We start from the raw sequence: 24,664 nt of genomic DNA, 5'->3' as shown, positions 1-24,664 counted from the left end.
TGCTCTCATTGGACTGCTCGCGCCGGCCAAGCTGTCAGCCCATGTGGCGTGGCCAGAAACAACGTGAGACATTTAAAATTCCCAGGACGACCTCAGAGGAGTGCGGAGGCCACCGGGACTCGCAGACCAGCCTAAGAAAGCCGGAATACATGCCGATATAACGCTAGCATCTCAGCCTCCTTCGCCCCTAGCTAACAGGTAAGCCGCTATCTTACCACGCAGATAACGCACTTTCGCTTATCTCTCGCAGCGATAGTGACGGGCAATAAAAATAGGAAAAAATACGAAAACTGACGATAAACATCACATTAAACTCCATTAACCTTAAATATCAATTCAAGTCGTGTTTATTTAACTTTTTTTTTTTCCATTGGGAACTTGTTACTCCAATTAAAAACCCTCAAAACAACGTGTCTTACTGTGAAAAAAATCATCCCCGACACATTATTAAATACTAAATAAATACTCTTAAATAGTTTTGTATATGTTGTGGATGTTATTATGGTGAACCCGGGCCTGTGTCGAGGTCGAAGAGTTCTTCTCTTCAAGATGACAGATGGTTCCTGGATATTTGGTCACGTCCTATTGAAGATAAAACCAAAACTTGAATATGTTCTTTTAAACAAGGTTTAAGTAAACTGCCACCATTCGGTTTAATCCTTTCATGTCAAGCCTTTATTGCGTGAAATCGTCTTGCTTTGATCGGATGCGTGTCTTCTATTGACTTTTGTATTGATTCTGACAGAGCTTTGGCTGCTTTAACCTGGAAGTCATAACTGACCAAACCGGCTTATTTTGGCTGTGTTACACAATGGCCTAAATCTTCCCTTCACGGTGTGAACGTTATTTCTTAATAATTCTCACTGTGGGAATTTCCTTTGGTCGATTACTTTTGCTTTTTTATTGAATTGTGGAGAGAGAAAAATCAGAATAAGTCACTGTGGGTTGTGTCCCACAAGCATTGAAAACAAATAACTAAACATGTTTAATTTAGACAATAATGTTATTTATAACGATATGACAATATGATCAATTCATTCCACAGAAAGATAACTTTGCCAGTTTAATCTTCATTTTTAAAACCAAATAATCCAAACATACCTTTTAGATTGAAAATCTTTTCAAACCATTCTATTTCTGTAATGTCTAATCTTGACTAAAGACTTCCTTCCTGGTTAAATTCTGAATCTCTTAAGAAGCCAAGAACATCCTTGAATGTCTGGAATTAGAATTGTTTCACCACCTAATACAAGTTTATATTCTTTAACATTGAAATGTTCAACAGCACTATGTAGTCTTAAAGTATTTCTCAAGCAAAATGACATTGCAAAGTTTCTATTGAACAAAGTCAGAATTGTAATGTAGTGTTTAGTCATCAATATATATTGTTTTAAATGGTGGGTGTCTGTGATGTTGTGTGCAGAGTATTAGTGTCTGATCAGGGTCATGGACGGCCGCATGTGATTTACCGAAGGTGCTTCATCATCTAATCCCATGACACAGTATTTTGCTGTTTAAATCCTCTCGGCAAACAGTCTGAGTCCCAGTCGAGGTTTGATATCCTCGCTCAGACGTCGAACATGAAATCTGACTCAAAGCCATAAAGAAATGAAGCCATTCATTTTCTGAATTGAAATGGAATGTCTACAACGACCGTGACGTACTTGCGTTTTATTGGCTGAGAGGAACACCTGACCTGGCAGACACACGAAGGGTCTGCCCTAGAAAAGAGACAAAGACGAGACCCGTGCACACGCACGCACACTCACTGGATGGTGCTTTTACTCGCGGATATACACACAGTCTACATTGTGTGCTGGGATTGCGCCGTCATGCGTGCTCGGTGGGACACTTCATCACCAAATCTGTCAATCAATTTAAATGCGGTTGTGTTTTCCAACACGGTTGGATTCAAACATTTTATTTAGGCAAGAGGTTATACACCACAGTGAAAAGAAGCTGCAGGATGTTCAAACATTGAAATGATACATTAAAACAAACGCATTTATAATTCATTAGTGCGGATTTGTGGTGGTTGAAGCGATTACCTGTTTCACTTGAGAAAACCCTCAGTTCTGTCACCATATATTTGTATGATTTGTAAAAGTAAACTTGTTAAAATGTACAGTATTATATCATCAACATACTGCAAAGGCTGAAATTTATTTTTCTACCCACGTTAAACTGTGTTTACTTGCTTTCTACTAACTTTTTCAATTATATTTATCCCATTTTTAGTTGAAAACACCACCCCCTTATTACATATTGTTCACTGTTCCTCTACACTTTCATACATTTTTAGGCAGCAGAGAAAATAATTGAAATTTGCATTTCATTTAACAATGAGTGATCCTAACCTCACATTTTCTGCTACTTATTGTAAATAATCTGTGTTCTGTTACATTAAATAATCTGTGTTCTGTGCCCTTAAAATTCAGCAATTGTTGATTTGTGTTGTAGGGAGTACTCCAAAGAGTACTGTTCATGCCACTTAAGCTTTACTTGTGACCGTTGTTCCACAATGATAAATATAACTGCATCATCGTCTTTTTAGAAAATGCAAGTCTAAATCCACGCACTGTAACATTGTTATTAATATTTTATTTATGTTACATACGGGCCCCCCTACGCTGTGGTTTTGCTCCCCTACAGTGTGAATTGGGCCCTGGCCGTGCTGTGCATCAAGCGGCATAGGGGGGGATTTTCTGCCTCTATTACACTAAATTTGGCCCTCAAAATGCAGGAAAATGTGTTTCAGAGTGTTACAAATTCCAAATACTGGGGGGGGGGAACACTTGGACCACCCCCTGAGCACTCTCGCCTGCGGCTGCTGCAGTAGTTGACTTTCGTGTTTGATGTCCACTAAGTAGTGTTTTGTGTCTATGCAGTTAGGATACAGAATCCATCTGAAATGAAATAATGACTAGTTATGATTTATACCGTTTACTGTATTTCTAGTGTCTTATGATGTTGATCAAAATTTGCTTACGGTAAATATGTTCTGCTATATAAATAAGTAATTAAATTAGCTGAGCAGTCTTAAGTATTGTTAGTATTCACTTTTTAAAGGTAGGACAGACATTTTCTACATGCCAAAAATCCTTTTCATACCTCAACAGTTATTTTTGAATGTTCTAACACACAAAAAAAAAACATAGTTGAAGGAAATTTTTAAGAAATTGAAATATCATAATATATATTGTGTAGTTGTTGATAATTCAATAGCATTTTCATTAGAATACTTGATTCCTAAACAATTGTATAGCTACAGCAATTTAAAATAAGGAAATGATTTATTCGCTGGCACAAATTTGATTGTCTAAAGCTTAAGTTGTCAAAATAAATAATTTATAAACTGTAGTTACACGTGAGTTCCATTTGTATTTCTATCTCAAACACTGATCACATGGAAAGTTAAGTACTTGACTTTGAGAGAGTAGATGCGATTCACCTGTATTGTCAAAGTAAATAAAATGACCTAAAATTGAGACTTAATTGATGCTTCTCTCTTATTCTGTTCATAGTAACCTAACATGGAAGACATCGTCGTAGCTGGGATATCAGGCCGCCTGCCCGAGTCCAACAACCTTGAGGAGTTCTGGGAAAACCTCATCAATGGCGTGGACATGGTGACTGAAGATGACAGAAGGTGGAAGCCAGGTAATGAAATAATTATACACTCATGCTAAAAATCCGGAACGGTAAAATGTTATTGTGACAAATGCAATATGGTGAATATTTTCATTTTCCAATACATTTTGTTTCCTGTCCTGTGCATTGAACAGAAATTAAAATGCAATACTTTTTTTTAATTTCTAGTTTTCGCAAGCTTGATGAAGTTTAAAAAAATATTTTCTGTGTAAACAAACAAAATAGAATATTTCGTCATCGGTGCGGAGGTATGAAGGTTTTCATTCCACAGCATGAATATATTACATGGTGTGCCTTGGGTTGGATTACAACAATGGAAGACAATTAAAATGTTCCATTTGGTCACATAGCACTTTGCAATTGAAAATATCTGTATATGTTTTGTTTATTTAGTAAAAGGTTTTACATCTATAATCTCGGCACATGAGGAATGGTTAATAAAACAACATTTTCTTTGAATATAATTAATTGATTAAAGTAAAAACATGTTCCAGATTGTGCACACATGTTCTTGTTCCTAATATTTTATAAAACAAATCTACGGTAAAAGATATCACTTTTGATCCAGGATGTTACACCGTTTTATTTATCACATAGTTAAGATAAACGGTGTATTTGTTGGTCAAAGTACAATTGACACCAAATCAAAAACTTCTATCAAAAACCAGTAGTTTGGAAAAATACAGGGTTTTTTTTACTAAGCCATGTCCACAAGCTAATATTAAATATTTTTTCATTTTGTTTTTAATGCTCAAAAATAAAAGCATAAAAAACATTAATCTTAATGAAACGTGATCTTTTAAATTTCCGTAATTAACAAATTAATATTGAATTAAATAAAAATGACTGGACATGCTGTGAATAATGAATAATGCTAGATTCCCTGGTCTGAACTTCCGTAAAGAAAAACAAAACTTACCGGTAATTATGTTTTGATGGTTGACTTGTATTTCATTTACACTGCTTAAGCTTATTGAAAAAAACCTACCAAACTAGTGATTAAACATCTTTTTGTACATGTACAAACACATTTTTATTCATCTTTTGAAGTTCTTGAAAAGAAGTATGAACAGAGAAGAAAGATCTGGTTTAGTGAGTACCACCTGAACAAAAGACTGTTGATCGGCTGCCACTGGCTCGCCTACGCGAGGGCGTCTGATGTTGAAAAACCCGATGACCCCAAATTACTGACTTAATGTGCAAGTGCATCAGAAGTTTTATTCAAGAATTCAATCAGCTGCTACATTGATTTTTTTATTAAAAATAAATGTAACTAGATGAGTCTATGAGAACGTCATTATTATTTAACTTTTCCATTTCTTCCTAGAGTTGATAAACACATGTAAAGTGGTTGTTTTTGCTGATATTAAACTAAACTTTAATTTAAGGGGAAAGGCTGGTTAGATGGTAACAAAATGTTTATCTTGTATCTGTACCTTTTTACTTCAGGTCTCTATGGTCTTCCAAAGAGAAATGGTAAACTCAAGGACATCGAACACTTTGATGCCGCTTTTTTTGGGGTCCATCCGAAGCAAGCTAACACCATGGACCCACAACTTCGTCTCATGCTGGAGATCTCATATGAGGCCATCATGGATGGAGGTCAGTAACTTATGGATCTTTTTCAAGGGATTATTTTGTTCATCAAACATAATGTTTGGATGCTGAGTGTATAAATGTATTTGACTAACTTTAAGAATGCCTGTACTTTCTGGATGATAAATCACTGGTCACTTCAGGTCTGAGTCCCACTGAACTGCGCGGCAGCAAGACGGGTGTTTACATTGGCGTTAGCGGCTCTGAGGCGAGTGAGGCGTTCAGCAGGGATCCAGAGGAGCTGCTGGGCTACAGCATGACTGGCTGCCAACGTGGCATGTTGGCTAACAGACTGTCATACTTCTTCGACTTCAACGGTAAACATTCTTCACTTAAGCTTATGTTTATGTCCTCAACAGCCAATTTAAAACAAGTAACAAGATTGTAGTTTAATTTTAATCGCTGTTGATTTCTCTCGTGTAGGTCCGAGCACTGCCATCGACACCGCCTGCTCCTCCAGCTTGCTGGCCTTGGAAAATGCTTTCCATGCCATCCGCATGGGTCAGTGTGACGCTGCCCTTGTTGGAGGAGTGAACTTGGTGCTGAAGCCAAATACATCTGTGCAGTTCATGAAACTTGGAATGCTCAGTCCTGAAGGAACGTGCAAATCCTTTGATGCTGCAGGTACGTTGTGTGATAATGTTGTGTTTATAAGGGGTGTGAGAAAAAGTTGATAAATGATGAAAAATATTTCACAATATTTTGTTCGCGTTACTCTATCATCATTTTATTTTTATTTGTATCATGGGTTTTTAATTATTTACAATTAGTGTGTGTAAAATAAAATAGTTCGATTTATTTATTTAAGTATTTAAAATATTTACAGTTAACATGCAAATATTTAGGCATTTGTTCATTTTTCTTTTGCTATTAAACCTCTGACCGCTAAATTGAAGCAATCATTACGTCCTCTGCAACTAATGGAACTATGAAATCCCGCTGAGGACGAGAGGATACATTTGACTCCAGCCACTTTTAAGGCTGTTGTTTGGACATATTTTGGTTAAAAAAAAAAAAAAAGCAGTTACGGCTTCATCTTGTGTAGATTCTTCGATGCCACAGTCAAGTACTTGGGCAACACTACAAATGTATAATTGTTACTACAGTATCTCAATCTCTTGTATTGTAGCCCTTGTATAGCAGTATGTTTCGTATCACCAGATTCTTCCCAATACACACCCCTAGTGTTAATGAAGATATAGAAGGGTTTGACATCAACCTTCAACATTTGTTCTGTTACACCAGGAAATGGATACTGTCGTTCTGAGGCGGCCGTCGCAGTATTTCTGACCAAACGATCTGCTGCAAGAAGGATTTATGCAACAGTGGTTAATGCTGGAAACAACACGGATGGCTACAAAGACCAGGGTAAGAATATTTTACAAACCATTGACCCTGAATATTTGTCAAGATTAATTGTATGTGGTTCCGTTCTTTTTACCACTGTTTAATCTTATGGTTTGTCCACAGGTGTAACATTTCCTTCTGGCGCGATGCAGCAGAGACTAGTGCAGTCGCTTTACAGTGAATCCAACATCACTTCAGACCAGGTTGAATACGTTGAAGCTCACGGCACCGGAACAAAGGTTAGGCTTTGGAATAGCCAAGTTATTTATGAATGTCTTGTATCTTATTTTATTTATTTACTTTCTATTCAGGTTGGTGACCCACAGGAAGTGGGTGGTATTGTAAATGTGTTTTGCCAATCCAGAAAAGAACCGTTGCTCATGGGTTCTACCAAATCCAACATGGGTCATCCAGAACCAGCGTCTGGTCTGGCTGCACTGGCAAAGGTAAGGCCTAAATTAAATACTTTCTTGGATATCTTTGCGTGTAATTTTACATTACAAAGACTTGAGCTCTATTTTTGATTAACGACAACGATAAAACAAGGTGAAAAAAAAAAAGAAACGTTTCCAGTGGTTGTGTTTTCGAGCCACGGATGTGAAATACATTCTTGGCCACGACATCCTAACTTTGTTGACACAAAACACTACTTTGAGGAAGCACACAATGATGTCATAACGATGCAAAATTAATATTTTAAACTGGCATTTCTGAATTCAAGAGTGGGTTCCTAGAAAAGAAACTAGATTGTAAGAGAATCATTATAGATGGATCAAATGTAGAGACTCTATAGTTTATCTCTGCAAACGTAGAAAAAAGTGCTACCTTAGTATTTATTGCAATTCTCTCATTGTGAAAGGTTATACTCTCTTTGGAAAAAGGAGTCTGGGCTCCAAATCTCCACTACAACAATCCCAACCCTGACATTCCTGCACTCACTGATGGACGAATCCAAGTCGTCGACCGGCCCATACCTGTCCGCGGTGGCATCGTCGGTGTGAATTCCTTTGGATTTGGAGGCTCAAATGTTCATGTGATCCTTCGTCCTGCCGTGAAGAGCGCTACTTCAGTTGCAATCCCACCCGCCAGCACCCTCCCGAGGCTGCTCCATGTTTGTGGTCGGACAGAAGAGGCGGTGACGAGCTTGCTAGAAAACGGAAAGCAACATAAAACAGATGATAACTTTCTGTCGTTGCTAAATGAAGTTTCTAGAGCTCCCACTGCAGCGATGCCTTACAGGGGCTACTCTGTGATTGGCTCGTCGTCTGACATCACTGAAGTCCAGCAGGGGCAGGCCACACCGCGCCCGCTCTGGTACATCTGCTCAGGTTAGTCTGTTTGTTAGGGTTTTATATTCCCGTAGTCTGATAGCCTTTAGAGAGCAGCAGCTTGCAACTTTTGTTTTCATTGAAAGATTATTGAGTGACCAAGTTTAATCCGAGCTGACGATGTTTAAATATTCTGTTTTGATATTCAGGGATGGGAACACAGTGGGCAGGCATGGGACGCAGTATGATGCAACTACCAGACTTCAGGGCCTCCATCTTACGGTCTGATGAAGCCTTAAAAGAAACTGGCCTGGTCATTTCTAGTCTCCTCATGAATGCTGATGAGTCCACCTTTGAAGATACCGTTCATGCCTTTGTCGGCCTGGCTGCCATTCAGGTAGATAATGAATGTAATGCAGACTAGATGGTGGCTAAACTATGTTTCTCTACAGCACGCCTCCTAACTTGACTGTCTCTGCTCTGTTGTTACAGATTGCCCAAATTGATATGCTTGTGAAGTGCGGTCTAAAGCCTGATGGCATTGTCGGACACTCTGTGGGTGAGCTGGCTTGTGGATATGCTGACGGTTCTCTTAGTCACACGGAGGCCGTTCTGGCTGCTTACTGGCGTGGACGCTGCATCAGAGAAGCCAAGCTGCCTCCCGGTGGAATGGCTGCTGTTGGTGAGTCATGAGACGATGATTTAAATAAGTATCATCTCACTTATACACATGTAAAAAAAATAATGTATCTGTAACTTCGCAAAGTAAGTATATCCAGTTTACACTTGCTGCACCTGTTTCAGGGTTGACCTGGAAAGAGTGCATGGCACAGTGCCCTCAAGGAGTCGTGCCAGCCTGCCACAATGCAGAAGACACCGTCACCATATCTGGGCCTCAGGTTAGATTTGCTCTTTTTTTTTTTTTTTTTTTTTTACAGCAATAGCTTCTATAAACTCTAAAAACACTATATGAATTAACTTCTAATGAAGAGGAACATCGTATAGAGAACTTAAACCATATGCTTGGATAAAAGATCACAGTAGTTTTTTGCCTTCAAATAATGTATTTTCATGATAGTTCTTATATTGTTATGTTTCAATTAAGTTTGTGTAAAAAAATAAATATTTATTGGTCTGCGACGACTGAGGACCAGAGGATACAGTTCACTCCAGTATCTTTTAAATCTAATGTTTGGGAAAAATTTGGTTTCAAAACAAATAAAAGCAGTTACGACTTTGTCAAGAGTCATGCGGTCTGTAAGTTCTTTAAGAGTTTGCTCTGCCAGAGTAAAGTACTCAGACAGTACTGCAAATTATACTTGTTCCTATTGTGATATATTGCTGATTGAGTGTATAGGAATCTGGAGATATGTATCACATCGCTAGATTCTTACCAATATACACCCCTAGAAACTAGCTAAGGTATGGAATGAAAAAAGGGGCAAATACGACTATAAAATGTATCTGGTCTAAAAACCTCAAGTTTTGAATGACTAGGATAAATTACTCAAATAGAGAATACAACAAATGTATCTTTGAATATGGTAACATTTTTTCAGTGTTGCTTTCTACCAATTGCTCTGTCCAGTGTGATGAAATAAAATGAAGTGAATGACAATATAAATTAGATTTTAAATAATCCTGAATGCTTGTGTATTTAACAGGAGGCTGTCAGTAAGTTTGTGTCAGAGCTGAAGGAGCAGGGTGTGTTTGCAAAGGAGGTACGCAGTGCCGGTGTTGCTTTCCACTCCTACTACATGGCATCAATTGCCCCTGCTCTGTTGGCTGCACTGAAAAAGGTATGAGACTCATTCAAGTAACATCCTATAAATAGCATTAGATTTAGTTTTTTAACTTGTTATTTCTATTTTAAGATTTGTGGTTTCACTGTATTCTTTTACCTCGGTTTATAGATTTATTCATTCCTACTGGTCTATGATTCTTTCAGAACAAACGTTATAAAATGCCAAATGTTTTTTTGTTTAGGTGATCAAGACACCAAAGCAGCGTTCCCCTCGCTGGGTGAGCACCAGCATCCCCCAGCCTCAATGGGACTCTCCTCTGGCTCTGTACAGTTCCGCTGACTATCATGTCAACAACCTGGTGAGCCCAGTGCTGTTTCAGGAGGGTCTGAGTATGATCCCTGACAACGCTGTGGTGGTAGAGATCGCGCCCCATGCTTTGCTGCAGGTAAGAACATGTTTTAAGTGACGACTCTTCCCTTTTGATGCTGCTCTCAGAGTAATCCAGGCAGCTTTTTATATTGCATGCTATTCTAAATGAAAATCATTTTAGAGAAGAATTCCAATTATTATTTTGAATGAAGATTTGATGACTCGATCCAAAAAGTTTACAATGTCTCTAAATATTTCTTTTTTTTTAATCTTTGCTCAAAGGCTATCCTTAAGCGAAGCTTGAAACAAACATGTTCCATCCTGCCCCTGATGAAGAGAGGGCATGCCAACAATCTTGAGTTTTTCTTGTCTCACATTGGCAAGATGCACATGAATGGGTGAGTATGTTTGTCTGGCATTGATAAAAGTAGCTTTTCATAATAAACATAGTTTTCTTTGTGCCCTGGTTTAGCATCAACTTGGATCCTAATGCCTTGTGTCCGGAGGTAAAATACCCAGTTCCGGCTGGGACTCCGCAGATCTCTCCCTTGGTACAATGGGACCATTCTCAAACCTGGGATGTCCCGAAGGTGGAGGACTTCTCTGCCGGTTCAGGAGGATCAAATTCTGCTGCCGTCTACAACATCAGTGAGGCAAACTTGAGACATTTGTAACTTGTACAGTTATAATATTTTGTACCACATCTCGTTCAGATATGAACCCAGAGTCTCCTGAATATTACATGATTGGTCACTGCATTGACGGGCGTGTCCTGTACCCTGCCACCGGATACTTGGTCCTTGCCTGGCGTACTTTGGCAAAAAATCTTGGGTTTGTAATGGAAACCACGCCAGTGGTGTTTGAGGACGTCACCATACATAGAGCAACTATCCTTCCCAATAACGGTGAGAGATGTGTGTGAATGAGTCTAACTTTAGTCACTTAATCGCAGGATAATCATAAACATTAGCTTTTTATACCCCATGGTGTGATGTGACTTAATCTGCTAGTGTTTATGTTGCTCTCTCAATATATTTTATAACATGTGTTAGTTTTGTAGATGGATTTTTGTTGTTCATTGTCTTTGTGTTCTTCATAGGTTCGGTCCAGTTGGAAGTGCGTCTGATGCCGGCAACCAACAAATTTGAGGTGTCAGAAAATGGAAACTTGACAGTCAGTGGTAGGTTTATTTGTTTTCGTTAAAATGAGCAGAAGGACTGAAACGCTAAAAGTCTACAAATGCTTCTCTAGAGCTGGTAATCACATACCAACTGCAATGCCTTTAAGAGCTGACCATGACTTTTTAAATTTCAAACCAGCTCATTGACCACAATGCGCTGGTGCTGGATGTTTCCTCTATTGAGATCACACATGGCTGCTGTAACACAGCCTAAAAGATTAACGAAAATTCTATATTTAAAAAAAAAAAGCATTCAATACTTTCTTAAAGGGCAACTATTTTGAAATCATAACTCTCCTGACTTATACTTAGTGTGGTTGGGGAGAAATAAAGCGTTTCCAGTGGGTGGGGCTTAAGCTAATTTTCCAATGTTGGCATCAAGGAAAAAAGACGCATACTGATGAGTACAATTTTTGTGTTGAAATTGGTGTAGTTTCATGCTTTCTAATCCTTGAAATATCAAAAATCATTTTTTTTCCATTTTTAGTTTTTTAAACCACGATCTGACCATATTACAATTATGACCATGACTTAATTTAAAATGTGTCACTTGTGCAAAATGAGTTTGTTGCCACTGGTAACCCAATTAATAGTTTTGTTTCTATTGTTTTGCACCTGTCATATTTGTAATCATTTAAAATGTTTTGACTCTTTTTCTAAAATGGTCTATTTGCATACTATGACTTCTTTTTAACATGCATGGCATGTTACTACGACAGTCACTTTGCATTTTCCTTTATCATGTTTCTTATCATGCATCTGGTATTCTTAGGTAAAGTCAGCATTCTGGAGGATGCAGCTCTCGATCTGTTCCACAGTCAGATAAAACGGCAAGCCCACTGCAAGGAGGTTGACGACTCTAAAATGAACCTTGTGGCACATGAGATCTACAAAGAACTTCGTCTGCGTGGTTACGATTATGGAAAGACGTTCCAGGGCATCTTGGAGTCCAACAACACAGGTCAGCATATTAAATAAATTGTCATGATGATTCACGGATAGCAACAATATTACATTATTGACAACGTTTTTACACCTCTATATTAGTTATTTCAGTTTTGTGCAAAAGATCTTTCTCTGTCGAAAAGTCTGTCTTTAAAAATATAACAATATTTTATTAAAATTATGATATCTTTTCTTAAGCATAAATCCTGACGGCTAAATACATTTATCGCTTTTACCATTATTTTCAAAGGAAGTGTGGGCAGAATGCATGACAATTTGCTGCTACCTCTCATTTAAACGACTCGCACTGAAATCTGGTATTCAGTCCAGAAACTGGATTGACCTAATGAAATCTTCTGATTGGATTCAGTGCAAGTCATTGGGGGGGAAGTTGGGTAATGACAAAAATGGTTAATTGTGTTGTGCAATATTGTCCAATGAGATTATAAATTGTATCTTAAAAGATAATTCTTAATATACTTGTAATTAAATTTATGGTTGCATTTTTGTAGTTTGTAGATCAATTTAATTGCCAATTTTTTAACTTGTTTGCATGCTGAAAAGTGTAAGCCACCCCGACTTAAAATAATGGTTAATACGTTTTTTTTGGTTTATTTAAGAGTCTAAATTCTATCTTTTCAGGAGAGAGCGGCAAGCTTCAGTGGACTGGCAACTGGGTGACCTTCTTGGATACCATGCTGCAAATGATTGTGGTTGGACTTCCAGGCCGTAGCCTGAGATTGCCAACCAGGATCCGCTCAGTTTGTGTTGATCCAGCTCTACATGTGGAAAGACTGTGTGAAGATACAGAAGGGAAACAAGGTACTTTGAACTCTTGTAACATGCTTTTTTTTCAGACGTCATTCAATAAAGCAATTTAAAAGAATTCTAAAGAAGTGTTTAATATTTAGTGTATATAATTAAACGGTTGATGTTCTTTTTCAGCTCATCCTGTCCATGTGAATCGCTGCCTTGACAAAATCACAGCGGGAGGCGTACAGATCAGCGGTCTTCATGCAACTGTAGCCCCACGTCGGCAGCAACAGCAAAGTGCCCCAACACTTGAGGAGTTTGTATATGTCCCCAATGTGCAGGCCGAGTGCCTGACAGCCAGCGGGAAACTTGCTGAGCAGTTACGACTATGCAAAGGTAACTTTCTGGAAACATTCACCTTCATATAGATGACCGTATAATGCTGCCTATAACTGTGTCATTTATTCATTACGCAAAAGTCTGTATTTTTCTGTTACAAAATTGTCAATTTTACTTATAAATACTGCATTTAGTTATAATAAATATTCATATTTTTTGGAAAACACAATATGATGTTTAAAATTGAAAAACAAAGCATCAATGTGTTACATCTTTAGGCAGGAGTAAAATGTTTCAATCAACTATGGCTTGTCAGTAACCCGTCTTTTTCACTTTCAGGATTGATTAACAAGCTGCAAAGAAAGTTGGCCACTCATGGTGTGAAGCTCTCCATCCCTGGTCTTCAGGAGTTGTCAGACGCACCCCTGCCCAGCAGCGAACCCTCTGACCCTGGGCTTGTTCGGCTCCTGTCCCTGATTTGTGACTTGGAGCTCAATGGAAACCTGGTTTCCGAGCTAGAACAGACCGTACAGACGGAAAGGACTTGTCTGCTGCAGGATGCGCTGTTGCGAGGTCTGCTGGATGACATGAGTCTGCGGAACTGCATCGACACTACCTTGGAGAACAGTGTCCCTGGTAGAATCAAAGTCCTTGAAGTGAGATAACTGGACATCCATGTTTTCTCTATTTTCTCATAGCCATTCTAACTGTTCTATCTATCTTTTTATCTGACCAGGCACTCTCGAATGATGGTCAGCTCTTCTCTCGCGTTGTTCATCTGCTAAACATCCAGCTGTTATTTCACTTGGAGTACATCGCCACTGCTGGAAACCTGGACCTTCTGGCTCCGTACCAAGAGACTCTGGATGAGCTTAACGTGACTTCAGCGCAGTGGGATCCACTGTCAGGCCCGGCTCCGGGTGGCACTGGTGAAGCTGACCTGGTGGTGTGCAACCACGCCTGGGGTCCTATAAGAACTGACCTTGGACAGCTCGTGGCCAATCTGGCTTCTGGAGCACGAGAAGGAGGGTTTGTTCTTCTGCACACGCTACTGAAGGGAGAGACTCTGGGCGAAGCAGTCACCTTCCTCTCTAGAACTACTCAGAACAATGACCAACAAGGACTTTACTCGCAGGTAAACTTTCTCGGCGTTTCAAAATATATACTCATAAATGTTTTGAAAACATCTAATATTATATAATAATTTGTTTGTCAAACTTGTGGTCGGCTAACGCATTTCATGTGGCATAATGGATTATTCTGAAGAATACTTGTTGTTGATATGGTGACTTATGAAGATAAAGAAAGTGAGTTTTAAAGATGAGAAGCGGAGATTGTGGATGTCAACAATTACACAGAGATTTCCAGGAAATGTAAAACCGATGTTAAATAATGGAAACGCACTGATGCGAGTGTTGTGGTTGACTCGTATTCAAAGGCCCTTATAAAAATTGGGGTTTTGTGACACTGTCCTCTGCTCTCTGCAGGCTGAGTGGGAGAAGGTGATCTCTGGTGCATCGCTGTGTCTTGTGGCTGTGAAGAAGTCTTTCTATGGTTCCGTAATATTTCTCTGCAAGCGTCAAACACCTGCCAAAAACCCAATCTTCCTTCCAGTGGATACCTCAGACTACAAGTGGGTGGAAACACTGAAGGTGAGCTTTGTATTCCAAATTCAAAAGTATAAAATTATATTGGCACATGTGTATTAACATGGTTTGTGTTTCTGCAGGCTACGCTTGCTGAACCCTCAGACAGGCCAGTTTGGCTGACCGCTTCTCAACCTCACTCTGGCATTGTAGGAATGGTCAACTGTCTGAGAATGGAACCTGGTGGCAACAGAATACGGTAATAACATGGTCCTGTTTATTTTTAGACTGTCCAGTTTAATATACATGAATAGGATATTAATGTTGTTGTGTTTCCTGAAAACATGCATGTTAAACATTTAGTAATTGCAATTGAAGTTTATGTACCGTTTTTAGTGTCTTTGAACATATCTTTGATTTATTGTTTTGTTTTCTGCTTCCAGTTGTGCATTTGTCTCCAATCTGGAGAAGACCTCAGCTACACCGAGCCTCCAGCCCACTGACAAGTCCATGCAAAAAGTTGTGGAACAGGATCTTGTGATGAACGTGTTTAGAGATGGACACTGGGGAGCCTTCAGACACCAGCACATCAATACTGGTACAATATATTTTTCTACCACTGACTCAAATGATGAAGAATGTCTTTATAAATGGGTTTCAATGTATTTTTTCTAAAACTAATATTTGGTGATTCATTTCTAAAATGGACACAGAAAACACACATCCTGTTATAAATGAGAGTATGTCCAGGACATTAAGATATTTTTGCTATCCTACTAATTGATCCAGGTTTCCAGGAAACTGGATCTTGAGCTAGCCAATTCTTTTTCCTTACATCACTCTCTATTCTTGGCTGTCTTGGCAAAATCGATCTCTCTCTTTTCATTTTTTTTTTTATTGTATGACTCATTATAGCTTCTGTTCTTTCTATTTCTATTTCAATATAAATGTTGTTTAACATGTTTCTTGATGCTCACATTATCTGAGGCTATTGTCTTTGTTTAATTGAAACAACAATAGATTTGGGACATGATTGCCTTTACATTTAAGCTGTATTCTTAAGATTTTACTATCAAATTAGGTGACTTGATTCCTCGTAGCTTTAGCTACATGAATGTTGCTAACTGAATTTTGTCTGTTTGTAACACGTAGTAGACATTCAACCAACACACAACTAAGTCTTGGATCAGTGTTAATAAGAAAGGTTGTACTTTTATCCTCATACAATCTGTTATTGATCCGCGTCAGGTCTGAATGAGGAGCAGACGGAGCAGGCATATGTGAACGTGTTGACTCGTGGTGACCTGTCTTCCCTACGATGGATTGCTTCCCCTCTCCGCCACTTTGTGCCCAGCAACCCAAATGTGAAGCTTTGCAGTGTCTACTACAGCTCGCTGAACTTCAGAGACATCATGCTGGCAACTGGCAAACTGCCCCCGGACGCCATCCCAGGTATACACTCATCAACTGGAGAATCAAAACAGATGAATTGAAAAAGTAAAAACATTCTTCCACGTTTAGGCGACTTGGCTCTTCAGCAGTGTTTACTGGGAATGGAGTTTTCTGGTCGTGACCCTAGTGGTCGTCGTGTGATGGGTCTGCTCCCTGCTAAAGGTCTTGCAACATGTGTTGATGCCGACAATCGCTTCCTCTGGGAGGTTCCTGCCTCTTGGTAAACTCTCAAAAGATGCTTCTAAATGTTTTTTCTTTTGATGTGTCAGCATTTTCTTACCATCTTTTCTGTCATGTGCAGGACACTTGAGCAGGCAGCCTCTGTGCCGGTTGTCTACGCTACGGCTTACTACTCCCTGATAGTTCGTGGTAGACTTCGGGCTGGCGAGAGTGTCCTCATACACTCGGGGTCCGGTGGTGTTGGGCAGGCTGCTATTGCCATTGCGCTCAGCAAGAAATGTAAAGTCTTCACCACAGTTGGTAAGTAGCTGCTAGTTTGTCACCATTTGATCAAGCTGAACGCGTGAAGAAAACGTATCTTTTTTGTTCACAGGCTCGGCAGAAAAACGCACCTACCTGCAAGAGAGATTCCCTCAGCTCTCAACTGAGTCATTTGCCAATTCAAGAGACACGACATTTGAGCAGCACATACTCAACCACACACAGGGCAAAGGTCAGAGTCTACAATTTATGATCTGAATAAATATTCTGCAAAATGATGAGCCTGTGATTTTAACAGCTGTGTTTTGTATCAGGAGTGGATGTGGTGCTGAACTCTCTGGCTGAAGAGAAGCTCCAGGCAAGTATCCGCTGCCTGGCCAGACACGGAAGATTCCTGGAGATTGGAAAGTATGATCTTTCCAACAACTCCCCTCTTGGTGAGTCAAAGCCCAGGCATAGTCACTGCTACTACATTCTGTAGTTCACTGGGGAGCTGAACACTTAGAAATAAATGGTTTTGTTTTTATAAATTTATTTATTAAGGTGCCCAATGTCTGTATAACTCTAAAAGTAGAAATCAAGCTAAATATGCTACACATTATAATTGTTAAAACTTATTAAAATCCTTAAGTTGTATGTAGAGACTAGCAATTGATATTGGAAATTAATACAAAATAAAATTGTTAGTTTCAACATGATATTTGACCTCATGATACAGTTAAAGGGCTTCATGTGGCCTGTCAGGTGAGCTCTTCTTAACACTGTGTACAAATACAGAAAAGCATTCATGCAAACACTCACAGTTTGTAATAATTTAGAAAGAACCCAAGTTCAAGTTATGTTTAAATGTTGTAGAAGTTAAACCGTTTGTTTTAAATCAAAAGAAACGTACTGTAGGGCTCCATATCTAACAGTGTTGGTCATACTTTAAACAGGAAGGTCTGTAAGGAACTTCACTAATCTACACCAGAGTATGTTTTCATGAATGCTTCATCCCTCCAGGAATGGCACTGTTCCTGAAGAACGTGGCCTTCCATGGAATCTTGCTGGACGCTCTGTTTGAAGAGGGTAATCGTGAGTGGGAGGATGTGTCTCAGCTGCTGCTGGACGGTATAAAAGGAGGCACAGTTCAACCTCTAAAGACCACCGTTTTTGAGAGGGATAGTGTTGAGGATGCATTCCGATTCATGGCTCAGGGGAAACACATTGGCAAGGTGGTCCTGCAGGTTAGTTCAGTCACACTCCAAACTCATTGATGTTTTTTGATGGACTTGGGAATAAACATATTCTTTTCCTACAGGTCCGCCCTGAGGAGAAGGTGGCAGGAAAAATCTCTACGCCTCTGTCAATTACAGCAATTCGCCGAACATTTTGCCCCCCCACCCACTCGTACATCATCACTGGTGGACTTGGGGGCTTCGGTCTAGAGCTGGCACAGTGGCTCACAGAAAGAGGGGCGCGCAAGCTGGTGCTGACCTCCAGATCTGGGATAAGAAATGGTAAAGTTCTGATGACTATTTATATAAAGCTATAATATAGGGAGACTTGATTAACTCTATTAATCGTTGCTAGGTTACCAGGCCAAACAAGTGCGTGAGTGGAAGAGTCAGGGTGTTGAGGTCCTGGTGTCCACCAGTGACGTCAGCAACATGAAAGGAACCGAGACACTGATCAATGAGGCCTGCAGGCTGGGACCGCTGGGAGGTGTCTTCCATCTTGCAATGGTAATCCTTATGTTTTGCTATTAATAACTTGAAATGTATTTCCTTTTAACTGATATTGATCATACTTGATCACACTGACCTTTACTATAAATCTGTAAATTGTTTTAATTGGATTTAAATGACTGCTTTTTCCCATTAATTTCTGTTTTTAAATGATTATTTAGCTTTATTAAATTGTCTTACAATTTTCTGATTTTTTTTTTTAAGGTGTTGAAAGATGGAATGCTGGAAAATCTCACTCCTCAACTTTTCTTGGATGTAAACAAACCGAAATATGATGGCACCGTCAACCTGGATAAGTATGTAATGTTACTCTTACTCTAAGTCTAATCCATCTAAATGCTTGAAAGATACTACCAATCTAATTAATGCACCTTCTGACATGTGTCTATTTGTATACATTCTATACCTGCAGCACATATATGAGAGGTATATTATTTACTTAATTTTAGTTTAGTTTTTAAGATTAAAGATTTATGAAGTGTGCAATATTGACCCCTACAGGGTGAACAATCACACGAAAGACAAATCGGAATAGTTCCTCCATTAGAATTCATTTTTTGGAACAGAAGAAAGTATATATTCAGGTGTTCCTCAACGTGAATTTATAAACAAAAACCTTTTTGAATATCAAAAGCATGTGTGCTGAATTCATATCATTTTCCATTGTTCTTTAAATTCTTTTAATTTAACTATAAAGCATAAAGAACAACATTAAATACATACACATTTGATTTTTTCTTTTGTAAAGGAGTTTTTATTCTTTCTTTGTTTTGATCAAAAACATGTTTTTTCTATCTATCAAAAGGTCTAAAGGCATTGATTAATAGTCAACGTTGTCCCTTTTGTTCTCCAGGGTGACAAGAAAACTTTGTCCAGATCTGAGCTACTTCGTGGCTTTTTCATCAGTCAGCTGCGGCCGTGGAAACGCCGGCCAGAGTAACTATGGTTACGCCAACTCGTCCATGGAGCGCGTCTGCGAGAAGCGCCGCCATGACGGCCTCCCTGGATTGGCCATCCAGTGGGGCGCCATTGGAGACGTGGGCGTGGTGCTCGAGACCATGGGTGGAAACGATGCAGTGATCGGAGGAACTCGTCCGCAGAGGATGGCGTCGTGCCTGGAGGTGCTGGACCGCTTCCTGTGCCAGCCACAGCCGGTGATGGCGAGCTGTGTTCTGTCCGAGCGGATGGTGGTCAAGAGTGAAGCGGGAAGCAAGAAGGACCTGGTAGAAGCTGTAGCTCACATCCTAGGTAAATAATAATAATAATAATAATGAATCTTATTCAACACTGTTGCGTCTGGGTCGAGGTGATAACAGGGAAGCGAAACGCATTAAAACACAAAACCTAAAAAGCAGTTTTGTTTTTGAATTAAATTTAGGGCAAAAGAGCAAATAAGGTAAAAAACTTTTTAAATTAAGGTGTATAAAAGTTGATTTAGAAAAACAAACCTAACCATATTATTAAACTATAGCAACAATAATAAATGTATATTCTAACATCTAACAAGGACTTGAAATGAATATTCTGAATTTGTTCATTCTCTTAACTTTAAATAAAACATTAAGTTGGTACTCATAGGTACTGTTTGTGTTAATCATATAAAGTATAAACCGGTATGTCTTTTAATATAACTCTAATAACATATTTGATTGAAAAGAAAAACGAGGGGAAATGATCTCAACCGACAATAATCTACTTGTAGTAGCTTCGCACTAACCATAAGTGGACTTTCAGGTGTTCGGGACGTGAAATCTCTCAATGCCGATGCCTCGTTGGCTGACTTGGGCTTGGACTCGTTGATGGGCGTTGAGGTCCGACAGACCCTGGAGCGGGACTATGACATGGTCATGGCGATGAGGGAGATCCGGCAGCTCACCATCAACAAACTGCGAGAGCTGGCCAACAACAAACCTGCCGCGTCCAACGGTATCAAGGACTCGTCACAGATGATTATTAACTTCTCTCAACAATTGTTTTAACCATTTTTTTGTAAATTTGTTGTAGATAAGAAAACTGTTCTGCGGACGTTGTCTGAATCAGATCTGACTCAGCTTCTGGTGAAACCTGATAGCCCCTCAGTAGTCCCCCTAAATGATGTTCAGAGTCAGACGAGTCCCTTGTTTCTGGTCCATCCCATCGAGGGGTCAATCGCTGCATTTAAGACCCTGACCTCCAAGCTCAGTGTGCCTTGCTATGGTTTACAGTGTACCAAAGGTATTTTCGTGCACCTTGTTGGACACTGGTTTAAGATATAAAACGCTAAAGTTGTGTGTTTCTTCCAGCTGCTCCTCTGGAAAGCATCCAGTCACTGGCAGCTTTTTACGTGGACAGTATCCAAAAATTCCAGCCTGATGGACCTTACAGAATCGCAGGCTACTCCTTCGGTGCCTGTGTAGCATTTGAAATGTGCACTCAGCTGCAGAGTCAGAACCGGCAGGTGGAATATCTGTTCCTGCTGGATGGTTCCCACTCGTATGTGGCCGCATACACTAAGGTAAAGCTCTAGCGATCTGGATGTTTGCATTCAAGAAGAGTACGACTGATCTTCACCTGTGTGTTCTCTAGAGCTACAGAGCCAAGCTGACACCAGGCAAAGAGTCAGAGGCTGAGACGGAAGCTCTGTGTGCCTTCATCCAGCAGTTCACTGATGTGGAGTACAACAAGGTCAGCCATTCATTATCATTACTGTCTTAAAATGTTTGCTTGTTCCAGCTTCACTTTGATATTGATGACAAAAACTAAATGAGTACACTGAAAAAGAAAGTGAATAAATCAATTAAAAAAAGGAAATAATTGTATTAGGTTACTTGAGTTTAAAAGTGGCAATCATTATGCTTAATTATTATTATTACATGTTAATATAATTGCAATGAATGTAATTAAACCCACAGTTGTATTTATTTAGTGTACTCATGACTGCTTAACAGATGGGATAGATGACAATTCTTCCTCCATTTCCTCTATTTATTAAAAAAACAACTAATTAAACCCTCTCCGACAGGATCATCCTTTTACAGCGTTTACTCGACCCTCAGCTAAAAATTGTAAATGACATTAAAACAATTACATTTTAAATTGACATTTTCCATATACTTGAATATGGCGCCCCCTACAGGACAAACCAAAATACAGTCGGAACGAGATACAAGCTTGTCAATGCGCCGCCCTTTGACTGTATTGGTGTGATCATGTAGAAACTGAGAATTGTTTATTATTCTATATTACATAACTGGTTCATATGAATGTAGGTTTTGTTAGGATTTTTTTCCTTTGTGTTACACACACGTGTAAACAATTGAACATGAACATAAAAATAAAGGCTTTTGATAACAAACTAACCATGTGTAACTATACACATAAATGGATCACTTTATTCATACAATTTGACAAAATATAAAAGTTTGAACACTTAAAAAACACAAAAAGACCATATTGAAACGATATCACTCATTTAAAAGTAGCATGATTTAGATTTCATAACTAGAAATCTTCCACGAATCGCCTTATACCGATTTACCAGGAGATGGCGCTACAAATCTAGTGGAATAGTCCTAGATTACAACAAATGTACCTTTTAAAGACATATTGTTTTAAACAATAGTTAATGTTAAGAATAATCTGATATGTTTGACCAACATACAATTCTAGAAAGTTGCTTTACAAAAAAACTTTACTTACTTACTATTTATTATGACAACACTATTACAGTTGTCACTATGATGGTGCACAATAGCTTTCTCTACACAGTTTATCCAAATCATGATGCCTGTTCTTACCAGGCACATATGAGCTGCCGGTGTCCCAAAATTAACAATATTTCTTTATTCTTTTCCTCTTAGATCGTGGACACTTTACTGCCTCTGGGCAGCCTGGAGGCCCGGGTCGACACAGCAGTGGACCTGATCGCCTCCAAACACAAGAACATCAGCAGAGAACCGCTGCACTTCGCCGCCTCCACCTTCTATCAGAAGCTCAAAGCAGCCGACTGTTACGTCCCCAGTTCCAAGTTGAACGGCAACGTCACTCTGCTGCGGGCGAAATTCAACAGCGAATATGAACAAAGTCTGGGATCTGACTACAAACTAGGAGAGGTGAGACTTAGAAATACACGTGTGGCCAGTTCATCAAAAAATAATCCAGATTTTGAAATCTCATTTTTCCTATTAAAATGCGCTAAATGTCAAACTTTTAAGCAACATTGGATTGAATTTTATATTGTATTTTAAGGGGAAACAATAAGATAAACATCAACATTCATCTGAGCCACGGCAAATAACAAATGACCATTTGAACACTTTGTAGATGTTTGATCGCTTCTTCCGGTTAAATCAATTGCATGTTACCAGTTCAATTTGGAACTCGTCTCCACAGCTTTGTTCTAAGGCTTTTTTCCATGTGTTCCCTCAGGTCTGTGATGGTAAGGTATCGGTCCATGTCATCGATGGAGACCACCTGACATTCCTGGAGGGACAAGGGGCGGAGTCTATCAGCAACATCATTCACAGCACCTTAGCCGAGTCCAGAGTGACGGCAAAGGAGGTGTAGTCTGCCCCCCCGCGGCTGAATTATTCCACAACATTCCTCAACACTGTCCTTGGAGGCGTGGCTTCGTAGTGAGATGTTTACATTCAGTGCCACATCTTCTTCCCCCAAATGCTTGATGGGTCAGTTCGGGCTGGTCATTTTGGCTTCCTGCTGGCTGTGAAATGTGCTGTTACTCTGATGCTGGCGATCCTGGTTTTTGTTTACATTGGTTAATACCTGAACTGTGTCTAATAATGTCCTAATAATATTAATGGCAAAATATAACAACTTTGTCCTGTTTCTTATTGCATTCTAATTTAATAATCAATAATGCATTAACACAAATGACGCATCAGGAAATGCTGACTGTGCCCCCCTCCCCTATGTACGGCTGCACCACGTGTCATGAACCCAGCAGGCACTTTACGCCCCCTGAGACCTGTGCGCTGGTCTATGAAGGGTCATGTGACTGACACTGGTGCGTCAATGCAGAGAACTGTTGTAATGCCTAATAAAGGCTTCTTAAACATGTGCGCCTTTTTCTTTATTCCAGTGTTTGAATGACTTGTGTGTTCATTTTCACAACCACTTAAAAAGCAGTGTTTAAAAGCTTCTTTTTGTTTTTCTCCTTGTTGAAACAGACAGTTTGCAACACCATAGAATAAACAATTAATTATATAAGCATGTACCTCATAAATTGCCATTTAAAATCGTATTTTTGTAGTCAATTCACAAACGTGTTGTCCTGTTAACAAATAGAAGAATGAAAAGAAGTGATGGGTTGATGAGGCATCATGATACAGCATTAGTTGTTTGATGCTGTATCATGATGCTGTGTCTTAAGGCCACTAGATGGCACTCTCAGTTTGAAAATGATGCCAGGTTTCATTGAGTTAGAAGATCAGAGCCAAATAATGTAAAGCAAAGTACCATCTAGTGTCTTTTAAAATGAATAAACTGTATCATGAAAGGGTAACAAGTAAAGCAGATCTAAATTCAATTTACGAACAGAAGAGGTGTTTTTATTTCGAAGTGTGAAATATTCTTATTAGTGATGGATGTGAATTAATGGGATTTAAAATAAAATAAATGGATTATTAAAGCATTAGAAACATCTTAAGACGTTTTTATTTGTTCAGGCTTTTCCTTGATTTTCTCATCAGTTTTATGTTGCCCTTTAAAGTATATACTTTATTGAATATTGTTTTGATTGTTTAAGCGCTTTGTGACCCTGGTCTGGAAAAGCGGTATACAAGTAAAAATTACTAACTTACCTTTTTTCAGCGGACAGTTTAAATAAAATCCATATGTGGAAGTCAAACAATTCAATACAGGAATGAGAGGAATTCACCAAGTAGCTTGTTTTTTGTTTTCTTTTTATTTGGGAGCAGTGGGCTGGAGGATCCTTTACCACTGAAAGTGCAGTAATGATTTTGAATTATGTATTCTATATTTAAACTTCCAACTACACATTGAATCGTTTTATACAACGTTTTATGATTAGGGCAAGCCTTAAAATCAAACTTGTATAAATAGCGACGTTTAAATAAGTAGATTTAGATTCAAACAATAAAACAAAATTATTAAACAATAATTATTTGATGCCATTTTCAACCATATTTCGAGTAACATCGTGTTACATGGATCTGTCAGGTAAGTTGGAGGAACTCTTGGGAACCGGTTTATCCGGACACATATTTGTGTAACTCAGGAAGTGCAAGAATGCGGATGCAGTGTTTTA

The 24,664-nt window shown here is 39.0% G+C and overlaps 1 protein-coding gene across 1 annotated transcript; it reads left to right on the top strand.

The window, feature by feature from the left end:
* Window positions 1-48: 48 nt before the first annotated feature.
* fasn (fatty acid synthase) lies at window positions 49-23,454 on the top strand. The gene is made up of 42 exons (XM_087794601.1): window positions 49-198; window positions 3,525-3,660; window positions 5,101-5,253; window positions 5,391-5,564; window positions 5,671-5,871; window positions 6,493-6,615; window positions 6,718-6,833; window positions 6,906-7,040; window positions 7,454-7,922; window positions 8,072-8,259; window positions 8,355-8,544; window positions 8,667-8,761; window positions 9,527-9,661; window positions 9,849-10,052; window positions 10,259-10,374; window positions 10,449-10,624; window positions 10,690-10,881; window positions 11,076-11,156; window positions 11,929-12,117; window positions 12,744-12,923; window positions 13,047-13,250; window positions 13,533-13,849; window positions 13,930-14,328; window positions 14,681-14,845; window positions 14,923-15,038; window positions 15,223-15,377; window positions 16,028-16,231; window positions 16,301-16,451; window positions 16,533-16,711; window positions 16,785-16,904; window positions 16,987-17,109; window positions 17,675-17,898; window positions 17,973-18,171; window positions 18,245-18,396; window positions 18,604-18,695; window positions 19,253-19,647; window positions 20,134-20,325; window positions 20,404-20,613; window positions 20,682-20,893; window positions 20,965-21,063; window positions 22,239-22,490; window positions 22,807-23,454. Exons 2-42 carry the CDS (start codon window positions 3,534-3,536, stop codon window positions 22,942-22,944), a joined length of 7,542 nt encoding a protein of 2,513 aa, XP_087650727.1. The 5' UTR covers window positions 49-198; window positions 3,525-3,533; the 3' UTR covers window positions 22,945-23,454.
* The last annotated feature ends 1,210 nt before the right edge of the window (window positions 23,455-24,664 follow it).

The sequence above is a fragment of the Callionymus lyra genome, chromosome 6 (genome assembly GCF_982586985.1).
Source record: "Callionymus lyra chromosome 6, fCalLyr1.hap1.1, whole genome shotgun sequence".
In the NCBI taxonomy this organism is placed as follows: domain Eukaryota; kingdom Metazoa; phylum Chordata; class Actinopteri; order Syngnathiformes; family Callionymidae; genus Callionymus; species Callionymus lyra.
Note: the sequence above shows the minus strand (reverse complement) of the source record. Positions and strands in the feature narration are given on the sequence as shown.

Coding starts and splice junctions, on each gene's coding strand:
- fasn (XM_087794601.1), top strand. CDS start 3,534: ATGGAAGACATCGTCGTAGCTGGGATATCAGGCCGCCTGCCCGAGTCC. Junction 5,254..5,390: donor TGAGGCCATCATGGATGGAG/GTCAGTAACTTA, acceptor TGGTCACTTCAG/GTCTGAGTCCCACTGAACTG. Junction 7,041..7,453: donor GTCTGGCTGCACTGGCAAAG/GTAAGGCCTAAA, acceptor TCATTGTGAAAG/GTTATACTCTCTTTGGAAAA.